The following is a 13,974-nucleotide window of genomic DNA, read 5'->3' on the forward strand; positions in this document are numbered from 1 at the left end:
TCCTCTCTGCAGGTACCGGACTGTGTAGGTAGGACTGGGTTGAGAACCCCTGACATTTCTCCCCATTCCCTCCCCCCCCCCCTCAAAAAAAAATTATTTTTATTTAGGAAACAGAATCATCTTCTGTGGATCTAAAAAAATGTTCTCTTATTTCTCTTATTTTCATGTGCTGTCCACTTATTTGCTTTTATGTTAAAAATAAAAATGTCCAACTGATGCCTTCTTTGAACTGTGCTGGATCAGAGACAGAAATACTAATCTTTTGTCTCACAATTGTAAGACAAAAGAAGATTAGTAGTTCTGTCCCTGATCCAGCAAAGCCCAAAAAAGACATCAGTTGGACATTTTTATTTTTAACAGAAAAGCAAACAGAGCAGCTGTCCTGGGCCCCACAGATGAGGGGGTCCTGCGGTCTAAACTTCTTTATTAAACACCTAACTTTTCCTTTTCAGAGGGGCCCTGACATGGCAGCTGTTCTCACAAACTGCTGGTGACTGTCCCGAAGCTTTCCCTCTGCACTGATCTGCCCTGTTGGAAACGGAAGTTGCAGCAGAAGAAAAACTTTGGGGCAGCTGCTGGCAGCTTGTGAGAACAGTTGCCGTGTTGGGGCCCCTCTAAAAAGGAACATTCTGGTTACCGAAATGCCAGGGCATGCAGGGAAGGAGGAAGGTATGTCAGACTAAGGGAAAAGGAAGGAAGTGATGTCAGAGCATGGATGAGAAGGGAGAGATGTAAGGAAAGGAGAGAGATGCCTGGGAATCAGGGAAGGGAAGGAGATAGATGCCAGACCGTGGTGTGGGAAGGAAAGGAGATGAGAGAAATGCCAGAGCATAGGGGAGGGGGTGATGACAGAGAAAAATGGAGAGGTGGCAGAGCTGAAATGAATCATGTACAAAGGAGAGAAGGGGCACAAGATAGACAGTTTATGGAACGAGCATAGAAAGAAGGAAGATGCCATATGGAACGAGGAGAGGGCGAACAGTGGCTGGCAGGGGCAGAGAGAGAGGGCAGACATGGAAGGGGCTGATGCTGCATGGAAGATAGAGAGAGGACAGATGCTGGCTAGAAAGAAGTGAGTGAAGACAAAATGATTAAAGCAGAAACGACAAAAGGTAGAAAAATATTTTTTTATGTCAATAAATAAGATCATTATTATTATGATATCTGGTTTTATTTAATGTTAGTAGCTAATTTAAACCGACTCCTAAAAACATGGTTCTTGAAAAGAAATTTGGCTTGCAAAAGAAATCTTAATCATTGTACTGCTGATCTTTGCACTTTTGACTAATGAGTTTGCCGACCACTGACATAGTCCAAAACATCATTTTGCCTCTCCAAAAGGTTTTAGCAAATTTCGACTTTCCTTTGCTTTTGTTCATCGGTGAGCTCTTTGGGACCATTTTTGCACACACTACTACTATTACTACTACTATTAATTATTTCTATAGCGCTACCAGACCTTTCTCATGCCAAGATTTTTAGTTAAGATTTTCCTGTTTCTCTAGCGATGTTTACTTGGTTTGGCTATGCTTCTTATATTCAGCCAACAATTTTGATGCACAATTCGTTGGAATTTTGCAATGTTTTCGTCAGTTCTGTTCATTATTGGCTAGCTGACTTTTTTTCATTAGTGACACTTTCTCTTCCCTCAGAAAAACGTTTAATCCACTGTTCTTCAACCGCCGGTCCGTTCGCAGAAAATTCCTGCCGGTCCACATAGGGCTGGCAAGAACGGATTGGGGCCTTCGGCAGCATCTGGGCTGCAACGGTGATGAGCGGCATCGGCGCCCCCCCCCCCCCCACGACGCAATTCAAGTTCAGCAACAGGCCTCCTTCTCCCCCCGGCATCAACAGCACTTCAGATCGGCAACGCGGTGCTCAGCCCAAAGCTTCCCTTTTACTCAGCTTCCTGTTTCTGCCCAGACAGTTCGAGTCAGAGGGAAGCTTTGGACTGCACCTGATCTGAAGTGCTGTTGATGCCGGGGGGAGAAGGAGGCCCATTGCCGATCTTGAGTGTCATCGTGGGGGTGGAGGGGGGCATTGCCGATCTTTTTGCCAAAATTGGAAAGAAAGGTGAGAGGAAGGGAGAGAGATGGGCCTGTGGTGGATGGAGAGATTGAGAGAAGGGGACAGATGATGGAAGTGGGGGGAAAGAGAGAGAAGGAGGCAGATGATGGAAGTGGGGGGAAAGAGAGAGAAGGAGGCAGATGATGGAAGTGGGGAGAAAGAGAGAGAAGGGGCAGATGATGGAAGTGAGGAGAAGGGGGGAGAGAAGAGGGCAGATGATGGAAGTGGGGGAAAGAAAGAGAAGGGGCAGATGATGGAAGTGGGGATAAGGGGGAGAGAGAAGAGGGCAGATGATGGAAATGGGGAGAAGGGAGAGCAAATGCTGAATGGAAGTGGAGAAAGAACACATACTGGATGGAAGGAGGGATAAAGAAAAAGGACATATGCTGGATGGGGAAGAAGATAGAGTTAGTGAGATAGTGGAGGGGTAAAGAAAAGGGATGGTATGCTGTGGGTAGACACAGTGAAAAGAGGGAAACTGAGGACTGCACAGTAAGAAATAATTTAATTTAGATGGAGGCAGAAAATAAAGAAGGAAGACCAGAGAAGGAAAGGGAAGAGAGAGAGATGCCAGAGAACAGGGAAGGAGACAGAGATATCGGATCTGAGCAGAGGAAATGAGAAGAGAGAGATGCTAAAAACCACAGGGGGGAGGGAAAGAGAGATGAAAGGAGAAAGATGCCAGACCATGAGGGAACAGAGGGAAGATGATGGATGCCAGACCAAAGGGGAGGTCTACAGGAGAGATGGCAGGGGGAGACAGACAGTTTCTGGAAGGGGCAGACAGTGGATGGAACGTGCAGATGCTGGATTGAAGAGACAGGGCAGACGCTGGAAGGAAAAAAGTGAAAAGAAGATGAAAGCAGAAACCAGAGGCAACAAAAGGATGAAAAAAATAATTTTATTTCTATTTTGTCATTAGAATTTATCAGATTTTCTTCTAAATTTTCTCTAAATTTTCTTCACACTTCTACCTCTAACCCTCTGTTGTAGTTCCTTCCTATTTCTCCTACTGTAAACCGCGTCGAGCTCTACGAACGTGGAGATGATGTGGTATACAAACCTAAGGATTAGATTAGATTAGATTAGATTTGAAATATATATCCTGCTAGAGACATAACTGGGGACTGCAAAGCCCAGGCAGTGCTTCTTTAGCTTCCAGCTGGCTTAGGGCTCTCTCGGACCAGGGGGTACTCCCCTAACACTATTCCTGTCATGTGTGACTGCAGTATTCTGTTAGCATGATATTTCTGTGTAGCATTCTCTAATAATTTGGCTTGTTCAGTTTTCTTGATAGAAGAGGGGATATATGGGGAGGGGAGGCAGGGGTTTTGTTGGTCCTTGCTCTGTATATTTATATTTATACAATGACAATTGTACAGAATATTGTTTCTTTTTATACTTTAATAAAAAACTTTCAAAATAAAATCATAACTGAGGCTTGTGCGGATGGGATCAGATGGTTTGCGGGGGCCGAGCTCGTGGAGACGGGGCGGAAATGTGGTTTTTTAAAAAAATTTCAGTCTTAGTAGTTTGCTGGTCCACAAAATAATTCTTTTATTTCTGCCGGTCCACGGGTGTAAAAAGGTTGAAAAACACTGGTTTAATCCATTTGTACACTGCTGTTTTCTTCATGGCATTATCCCTATAAACTTGGACTAACATGTCCCTGATTTTATTTCCACACTTGCTAAGTTTAACAGGAATTTTTTTTTAATTTTTAATTAATTAATTTAATTTATAAATATACAATTCGAGTATATATATATAAAGAAAAGAGAGAGATTTGCACACAATTAAACAGGAAATACAATCAAAGGATAAATAAAAATCCATATGAAATTAACAATCTCTCTCTAAAAAAAAGTCCACATTATGGAGAAACAATTCATATTCTATCGTGGGATCTGATAGATATCAAGGTAATATACAAAAACAACTATATCAATAAGGCGGTATTACATCTTCTACTATATTTAAGGATTACGTCCATGTAGAGGTACTGGGAGGGATTGCTCCTTTCCCCTCTAGGAAAAACCGTAACTGAGGAGGGTCGAAAAAATATATAAATGCTGATCCAAAAGGATCAAACATTTACAGGAATATCTAAGCTGAAATTTAGCACCCAAAGACAGTACGGATTGTCTCAATTGCAGGAACCCTTTCCTTCTAGTCTGAGGTTTAACAAGAAATTTAATGTTTGTTCATTGCTGTAATTCAAGTTCTGACATTTCTGCAACGGCACACAAAAATGTGCAACAATATTGAACGCCACTCAGGAAGACACTCAGTTGGGAGACACTGATACACCAAGGTTTGAAACCTTACCGAGTTTTTTAATACATTGCTGCTAACTTAAGCGAACTTAATTGTCAGACCTTGTAGAAATTGGATAAGACTGACCATTCCTAGCCCAAGGGGTATGAGATATTTGAAGATTTTGGTCTCTTCTTTTTCAAAAATGTGGCATGCTCTACCTACAAAAATAACTTCTTATACAAATTCTTTACGTTTTAGGAAGGCGTTGAAGACGACAGTTTTGTTTTTGCAATATGTAACTAAGAAAATATGATATGTATTGGGACTTTTAATTTGTTTTAATAATAATGTTGCAATTCCAAGGTAAATGTCCTTGTCTTTTTAGTCTGTGATCAGTGTTGAACTTTTTATGATTATTTGCTGAATATAAGAATGATGTATTATTATTTGCAACAAACAAGGGAAAACTCAAGACTTCCACAGTGAAATGGTAAAAAACAAGAAATAAAACAGAAGGAGCTGTAAAAGAGATGTTCCTGATTCAGTCTTTTATTAAGTCATCACTTGTAGCAATATAACAGTCACAAAGCAGAATCCTCATATATATTAACATATATATTAACTCGCAAACAAAAAATGCGCCAAATGCTCAACATATTTTGTTTTCTTTTAGGTTTTAGGAGAGAGCCTTCAGTAAGATTGAAAACCTCAGCACTATTTCAGAGAAAGGCATTCAGGTGAGAGACCTTTTTTCATTTTGTTAACCTGTTTGATTTCAAAACTTTGGAACTATCTAATTTGCTTACAGTATTGTTTATTATTATTGTGTCCTTATGATCAGTTATTCCCTGCCGACGTGCACGTGAACTCTACACATGTAACCTGTACTAAATGGTATCTCTGGAGAGATTACGCACCTTATTCTAGAAAGATCTGAACAAATTTTGAATTCATTTTGACTTTGAATTTATAGGCTGTGGTGAAGTTAGCGGTAAGCAGAAATTTCTGATTCCACAAATCAGGAGCTGACGATGTTGAAAGAGGAGTGCTATTACATAGTATGCCTAAAGGGCATTTCCTAAGAGAGATGGCTTAGTGGACGAGTGGCTTAGAGGTTAGCTCCACCCCCCAAAAAAAGGGGGGCGGGGATTGAGTCCATCACAGAGCAGAAACCAAAACAGAAAAAGATGGGGAGTCCACACAGCAGTATAAAAATGACCCAGGAAAGTGTAGAATTGTTTATTTAAAATAATATTAAAAAGCACATATTAAAAAAAAAAAATCCAACTGGAACAGTATACAAAAGAAGTTGTAAAACTGGACCTGACGCAGTCCATGTTTCAACGGACGCTACCTTCTTCAGGAGTTCATGTATCTTCTATGTTATCCTGTTTGAAAATAACTTAGCTTGTATCACTGGTAATTGCCACAATTGGTTTAACAAGCTAACCCCCCTCCCCCCTTTTACAAAACTGCACAAGAGGTTTTTAGCGCTAGCCGGCGTGCTGAATGCTCTGCACTAGCTCCAACGCTCATAGGAACTCTGACCGTTGGAACAGTGCAGAGCATTCAGCACGCTGGCTGGCACTAAAAACCTCTTGGTGCGGTTTTGTGAAAGGAGAAGTAAGTTATTTTCAAACAGGATCACATAGAAGATACATGAACTCCTGAAGAAGGTAGCGTCCGTTGAAACATGGACCGTGTCGGGTCCAGTTTTACAACTTCTTTTGTATACTGTTCCAGTTGGATTTTTTTTTTTTTATATATATATATATATGTGGGTTATAAAAAAAAAAAAAAAAATTTTTAAATAAACAATTATACACTTTCCTGAGTCATCTTTATACTGCTGTGTGGACTTCCACCTTTTTCTGTTCTAGTGGTTAGGGCTGCAGCCTCAGCACCTTGAGGTTGCAGGTTAAGCTCAGTGCTGCTCCTTGTGACCCTGGGCAAGTCGCTTAACACTTCATTGCCCCAAGTACGTTAAGCAGATTGTGAGTCCACTGGGACAGATAGGGAGAAATACTTGAGTACCTGAATGTAAACTGCTTAGGCTAAAAGCAGTGTATAAATGCTAAAAATAAAATAAACGTATGTAAAACTTTTTAAACTAGTGCCTTCTGGCCTTGTTCATATGTGTCGCCTCCTGATGCCCTGTGCTCTTGAGTAGGCTTCAGTGATTTTAATGACAAGATCTCTTCCAGGAGAAAGGAGAGGGTGGAGTTACATCATCCCTTCTTCTTCCATAGTGCAGATTGCCTCATTAATCTTCAGATATATTCCTCTCTGAAAAACTTTCTATCCCTTCAGAAGGTAAAAGACATTCAGATTCTATTAAATTTCCCCTCTGTTCCCGTAAACAACTGGGTGGAAGCAAAATCCATCCATACCTGCCGTTTTTCATCCTAGTTGCTGTTAGTGTATTGCTGTAGCTGTGTTTTGTGAGTTATGGACCAACAATGTAGATTACAATCCGTTTTATGCTGAAGATCCCTAGTAGTGCAACGTGCAAGCGAGTGTCGGGTTACTGCAGTGTTGTCCATCTCCAGCACACAATAGATGACATTTGCTGGTATTTAGAGCTGATTATTGCCCTTGACCCTTCTACTCAACATTGTCTTTAAAAGTGAAGGCAGGTCCAAGAAATTGGCAGGACAGCTTTGGGGTGTTCTAGTTTGGTTAATAGGGAGCACTTAAAAAAAAAAAATAAAATAAAATAAGCGAGTTGTTGCCTTTTAAAAACAGTAGCTGTGCTGGACATTTTCTGATGGTACTGGCACTCATTTTGTCATCCTAAAAGGAAAAGGGGAGTTGGGACCTATTGCGCACCAAAGCTGGACAGGCCCTCACAGTGGCCATCAGTTGCCGTGCATCCTTTTTTTTTTTTTTTTTCCAAGTAACTTTTATAGCTTGAATTATAAAGTTTTAGGTTCTTGGTGATTATTATGTTGTCTTTAGCCCGTTGATGCATAAGGCAGACAAATGCGTCTTCCATACTTGTCAGTCTTGTATTTTGTCAACTGTTTCTGACCAACTGATATCCAGCCCGGTAAGGTCCTTTCTACCAGTTTGACATCATGTCAGTCTGGCCTTCCTGTTTCCAGTTCGTGACTTGCCTTTGTATCTAATATCTAATCTAATAGTTCATTTCTATACCCCATAACCAAAAAGGTCAATGCGGTTTACATAAAGTTTAAAAATACCATACAAAAGGAACAGATTAGTTAAATACTAATCAGAAGAGTTTTCAATTCCATTCCAAAATCATAATAAGACTTAGAACAACGAAGCAGATGTTTTAGTTCCCTGTCCCAGAGAGCCACTTGTTAAGCAAGCAGATGGTGATGAAATTTTTTATACCAACATCCTTTAGTTGAAGGAACGCTAAACAAGCCATGAGTACCTTCCTGATGTTTGGATCCAATAATGGAGAATGAATCTACAAGATAAATAGGAGCCGTACCAAAAAGAACTTTATAACAAAAACACCCAAACTTAAATTTAACACGAGCCTCAACAGGCAATCAATGCAAATTTAGCACGCCCTGTTTATCCATACCTTGTAGGTGCTCCAACCATCTGTTGTCATTGCTTTAGTATTTACCAATTGATGGCTGTGTCGTTGACTATATATCGCTTCCATTTTAAACTTTTTCTTGTTTCTTGATATGTAGGACTCTGCTTAGCTGTGTGAATCAAAACCATCTAGTTTGTTTTCATTACTGGTTAGGTTTCCACATGGTATATAAGAGTTGGTATCGCAGTGCTGTTATAGAAATGCACCCTTGTTTTGGCCAATCAAAGACTTCCTTAGACTCCTCCTTAAGGAAGTCCCTGATTGGCTGAGGTGCCCCAGCCCCTCCAAAGGGAGGAGCCTGAGGTGCCTCAGCGAATCAGTGCCTTAGGCCTCTCCCTGCGCATCAGATGATGTGCTGGGGCGGGGCCTAAGGCTGCTATTGGGCAGCAGCGGGCAGCAGAGTAGGAGCAGGAGGAGTTTCCTCTTGCTCCCGAAGATTTTGGTAATGCGTAGGAGCAGGAAGAGAGTCCGGGCACTCCTCCTGTTCCCAAATATGTTGGGGAGCCTTGTCCAAGGAGCAGGAGGGACCGGGCACCCCTCTTGCTCCCATCTATTTTACAGGTACCGGGGTGAGTGGGCCGGGCCCAACCGTCTGGGCCAACCAGGACCAGGCCGGGGGGTGGGAGGCCTAGGAGCAGGAGAGAACGAGCACCCCTCCTGCTCCCAACTTGGATGTCGGGGGGGGGGGGTGTCGGGCCCGGCCCAGCCGAGGGGTTGGTGAGCCTAAGGAGCAGGAGAGACCGAGCACCCCTCCTGCTCCCAACTTTTGGTCCATCGGACCCGCAATCTTTTTTTTTTTTTAAACTTTTTTTTAGTAGTTTTGAGCCCTGTGAGCCCGTGGTTTTAATCTGCTTTAAACTCGCGGGTTAAAAACCACGGGCTCGCAGGGCAGAGAAGGGCAGTGCAGGGTGGCAGGACTTCAGGGCAGAGAGCAGGACTTCAGAGCAGTGCAGGGCAGCAGGACTTCGGGGCAGAGAGCAGGACTTCGGGGCAGTGCAGGGTGGCAGGATTTTGGGGCAGGAGATTTGTGCTTGAGTTGGGGCAGAAAGCAGGATATGCAGTTGGAAACCACTGAACGACTGGTCCCCAGCAGTCGCTTCTTCCGTTGATCGGCCAGCCCTGTCCGATGTGAAATTTTGTGTAGTGAATCGGGTCGCTGTCCAATTTGCATGCCTTTCTCCTCATGTGCATCCATGGATTCGAAGCGGATCGCAGGAGAGGTAAGTGAATCAGGCCGGAGGGAAATTTGCTTGTTAAGGGGTCGCAAACTGATTGGTCCACGATCGGTTTGCTTAGTGAATATAGCCCCAAGACGGTGTGAGTCACACCTGTGTCATGCAATCGGGAAAATGATAATTTTTGATTAACTAGCTCAAATGCAGCTGAGAGGGCAAGTGAGATTGCCGAGGTGATTATAGTTTAAGTATGAGTGGCCTTCACTGAAGTCAGTTGCCAGGATAAGTCAGTAACTAACACAGTTTTAGCATCTTATTTATTTATTTTTTTTTTTGAATAGACTTGGTTTGTTGTAAACTTTTCAGAATTAATTCTAGCAATCTCAATTTGCTGCTCTGTAATAATAACTTGAGAAAATAAAGAATTAAGTGCTCTAATAAGTGTCTTACCCAAGTCTGATATTGCAAATCAAATTGTTTCCAAGGGCATTACTGCTGGTTTCTCCTTAATTGATGCAGGAATTGTAGCACTCCAAAACTGACTGGCTTATCAGAACTGCAATCCTGAACTCAGGAGCCTTGAAACTGCTTTCCTCCTTATGAAGCTGTTTGTCCACATCTACGCTATGATCTTCGGATGTTTTGGTCTCCCTTGATGATCCAAGTGCCAATGCACTAATTCCTCCAGCTGCATACTTCTCAACCTCCATAGGAAGTTGCCACCATTTTGAGGTTGGGGGACTCATGGCTCTAAGCTGTATAGGGTGGCTTTTCTGTCCGGGCTCAAGGTGGCTTTGTCCCATAGGACTGGTCTTAATAGGTTCCTATCCAAGCAAGATGACACCTGGACCTCCAGATTGCTTTCCAAGTCAGGTCTCAAATGCTTTTGGTACATGGCAAGGGTACAGCTATGGGTTGCGTTGGTTTGCCTGGCTGACTGCCCTTTCATTCCACATCTCAAGTAATGAAGAGAGAGAGAGAGGAAAATAAGAGACCACAGACCTACGCCATACTTGAAACTTGAAACCTCTGTTCACTGTCACCATCTTGGATTCTTCCAGATGCTGCTTATTTATTTATTTTGTTCATTTCTTTTTCAGTGTTGTCTTCTATTACCAGACTTCCTAAAAGGTGAATTCTGGCACAACCTTGCTTACTGACTTATTCAAGAGGTATTTAATTTAAAAAAAAAATTAAAATTTACCTCTGAAACTATTCTTCCAATAAACAAGATATACTATTTACCAGCTAAGAAATGCCAGCAAGAGGTTAGGGAGAATGTAAGCAGAGAAGTAGACCAGATTGAGCTTGAAAATATATCTGCTATTTCGGAACAAGCTATTATGGAACAAAACTGAATGGGCTACTTTGTTGGTGTTATTTGTGTTTGAGCAAGATTTGAATATGATTTTGAGAATATTCTTTAAAAACTTATGGACACTCGGAGGAGAAAAAGTTTGGATACATCCTGATGTTACTGAAGAAACTCAAGAACAGAGGAAAAACTTTGTATCGATGCGAGAATTGTTTTATAAAATATCTACTTAGGCCTGAGCTCTGCTGGTTGTTCTTATAGTAACTTGTCCACTTGAGCCTTAAGCTGGCTAAGTATCATTCGACTATAAACTCTTTCAGATACAGATAACAATCCCTCTCCAATAAATCTCATTTTCTTTGTCAGCTTTACTGTTATACCATTCTTCCCATCATCTGATATGTTTCCTGCATTACAAATCATAGTAGCCATTCTGTCATTGGATTTAATTCTCTCTTCAAGTTCTATACAGATGTCTAATCCTGGAAATTTTCCATTCTGTAGCCCCTTTATAAACTTTGATTCTCATCCATTGTGAATGTTGTGGTGTCTGCTATATGTAGCTCTGTCAGCGTTTCAGCTGGTCTAATACTGTTTCAGGCTTTGGACAGGTTAGTATTTCCTTAAAATGTTCTTCCCAGTGTTGGGCATTTTAGTGTGTAATGACTTTTTCAACTGTTATTTTTAATAGATAGTGCATTTCTTCCTTCTGCTCTTGATGGCAGTTAGCGCAGCTGGATTTAAAAAAGGTTTGGACAAGTTTCTGTTGAGACAGACAATGGGAAAGCAATTGTTTGCCCTAGGATTGGTAGTATGGAATGTTGCTACTATTTGGCTTTCTGCCGAGTTCTTGCGACTTGGATTGGCCACTGGTCTGACCCAGTATGGCTATACTTATATTCTTATGATTACTGATTATTGCAATGTCACCTTCGTAGATTGCCTGAAATTTATAATAACCCCCCCCCCCCCTCCAAACTCTACAGAATACAGCCATTAGATTAATCTTCAGATTGAAGAAAAGTGATAAGATTACACCATACCTACGTGAACTGCACTGGCTACCTATAGAAGGGTGAATAATTTATAAATTCTATTGTATACTATTTAAAATACATTTTGGAGAAACTCCACATTATATGCCTCAACTCTTTAATTTTTCTAATAATCCATCTTTGAATCTGAGAAATATTAACACTTTTTGGTATCCAGTCATTAAGAATATAAGATACAATAGATCTTTTAACTCCACATGGGCTTATCAAGCAGCAAAACTTTGGACAACATTACTGACTATTAACCAACAGTCTAATTTTAAGATTTTCAAAAAAGACCTACGAACTATCTATCTCAAGAATTTGTTATTAATAATGGCTAAATATTGTAATACTATTTAATAATTTGTATCTTCATAATTATTTCTGTAAACTGCTATGAACTTCATGGAGGTATTGGTGGTATATAAATAAAGATTGTATTGTATTGATTGTGCAACACACTTTTCAAATCTCCTTTTAGGCCTGCTGTTGCTGCCTTTTGAGCCTTTTCTTTAATCCATCTTCTCATATCTCATCTTGCACCTTTTTCTCTTCTATATCTTGCTAACTTGCTGCTGAAATATAATTTCTTTTCAGTTTTTTTTATTAATGACTGTATTTACTTTTGCTTCCTTATACATTTTTTCTTTTTCTCTTTTCTTGCCTTGTATTCAATTAGGTGTCATCTAGTTCCTTTGTTTTTCTACATATTTTCAACATGTAGTTTTACTGTCTGTGATTAAGGGAATGAAACAGTATCACCTTGACATCCCTGGCATAAGTGAAATAAGACAGATAGGCTTCAACAAGAGGTCTAGCGATGGAACAATAATACAGTTCAGAAGGAAAGATAGGGTGCACTCTCAGGCTGTTGCCTTCTTCTTGTCATCGGCTACAGCCAAGATAATAATAGAATGGAAACCAATTACTGAAAGACTAATTACAGCAAGATGTAACTCAGCATGGAAGTCGATTATGCACCTACAGAAGTTGCACAGCTTCTACTGCATGGTATAAGACACCATCAGCCAAGTCCCAAAACATGAAGTATTGATATTGATGGGTGATCTAAAAAGCCACGGTTGAAAAATAAAGCAGCGGCTGGGAAAAGACAATGGAAACGCTGGCATCGTAATGCAAAATCATGATGACCGATTGTTCAGCTGTGTTAACTGATTAACTTAGCAATTGATGGCAAAAGTTTTAGCATAAAGACCTTCATTAAATCCCATGGCACTTGCCTGCTAGGCAATACGGCAACCAGATAGATCATGAGGCAATTGGAGGAAAATGAGTCAGATCACTACATGACATCAGATACTATAGAGGAGCTAGTATATGCAGCAACTACTATCTAGTGGTCATAAAAACCAGGTCAAGGTTAAAAGGGGCATAGAGGTCAATCGATGTTATGAAATGCAACATTAATAAGCAGAAGGATGAGCAGAACGCAGATGTTGAGTACTCATGTCAAACAGATTTGAAGTTTTAGCAAATATTCAGTCTGATGCCTTTCCAAATACTGAAAAAGCGGCAACTATGATCTTTGAGGTACATCATAATTGGGGTTTTCTGTAGTCTAGGTGTGGTTTGACAGCATGATTGACTGAGAGTAGCAGATATGTGTAAAGTACTGTAGCCTAGAGAAATAGCAAGAAGTGCTGTTGGACAGGAATTTTGGTTTTGAAAGAGTTGGCAAGCTGTTGAAAGTAAGGATGTAATTATGGGGAGGCAGACATAACACTTTGATTGCGATAATGACAAGTGCCTTCATAGAAAAGATGGTGGATATATGAAATCTCTACACATTAGTGGTTGAAACCAGAACAATAACAGATCTCAGGAAGACATGGGATGAGCATAACCTGAGATGAGGTAAACTTGAAGGGAAGCTTCTGGAGTGGGCAGAACAGCAGGGCTCTGCAGGACCAATCGGTCATCATTTCCTCTGCTTCATATCAATAAAGTACTGGCTGATTTTGTATTCTTAGCACTTGTGCAGTGTCTTAGCTGTAAAAATTCTGGGATTTAGGGCTCCTTTTACTAAGCTGCATTACCGTTTTTAGCGCACGCAGCATTTTAACGCATGCTAAACCCGCGCAATGTGGCTAGAACTAACGTCGGCTCAATGCTGGCGTTAGTGTCTAGCGCGGCTGGTAGTTTAGCGCACGCTATTATGCGCGTTAAATCGCTAACGTGGCTTCGTAAAAGGAGCCCTTAGTCTTTTGAGATTAAAAATACATAATTTATATCTTTTGATTATGCACACAGTAGAATTTAAAAAATAATTATGAGAAGTGTGTGTGTGTGTGTGTGTGTGTATATATATATATATATATATAAGTTCCATTTTCTCTATAATGGAGGGCTCCAACCCCCCAACCCCCACCCCCAATAGCAGCGCGAACACTATGCAGTAAAGTGGGTGGGTTTCCCACTCACATCCCGCTTCGGAGCTCTTTAAAACTAAGTTTTTCCGTGGCGCGCTGTTGTCTTGCGCCAAATTGTCAGCACTCGATTGTCGGCAAGCTGGTGTCTCGCACG

The 13,974-nt window shown here is 41.0% G+C and overlaps 1 protein-coding gene across 20 annotated transcripts in view; it reads left to right on the forward strand.

Moving 5' to 3' along the window:
- Positions 1-13,974, forward strand: part of SVIL (supervillin) — a 483,923-nt gene that overhangs the window by 257,835 nt on the left and 212,114 nt on the right. For all 20 annotated transcript variants that reach the window (XM_033931470.1, XM_033931469.1, XM_033931472.1 and 17 more), the window contains one exon: positions 5,000-5,063. Coding sequence is in view for 15 of the 20 variants with exons in the window: in XM_033931457.1 (XP_033787348.1) it covers positions 5,000-5,063 (64 nt within the window). In the remaining 5 variants the exon portion in view is untranslated. The remainder of the gene's footprint in view (positions 1-4,999; positions 5,064-13,974) is intronic.

This window comes from Geotrypetes seraphini, chromosome 2 (genome assembly GCF_902459505.1).
Source record: "Geotrypetes seraphini chromosome 2, aGeoSer1.1, whole genome shotgun sequence".
In the NCBI taxonomy this organism is placed as follows: Eukaryota; Metazoa; Chordata; class Amphibia; order Gymnophiona; family Dermophiidae; genus Geotrypetes; species Geotrypetes seraphini.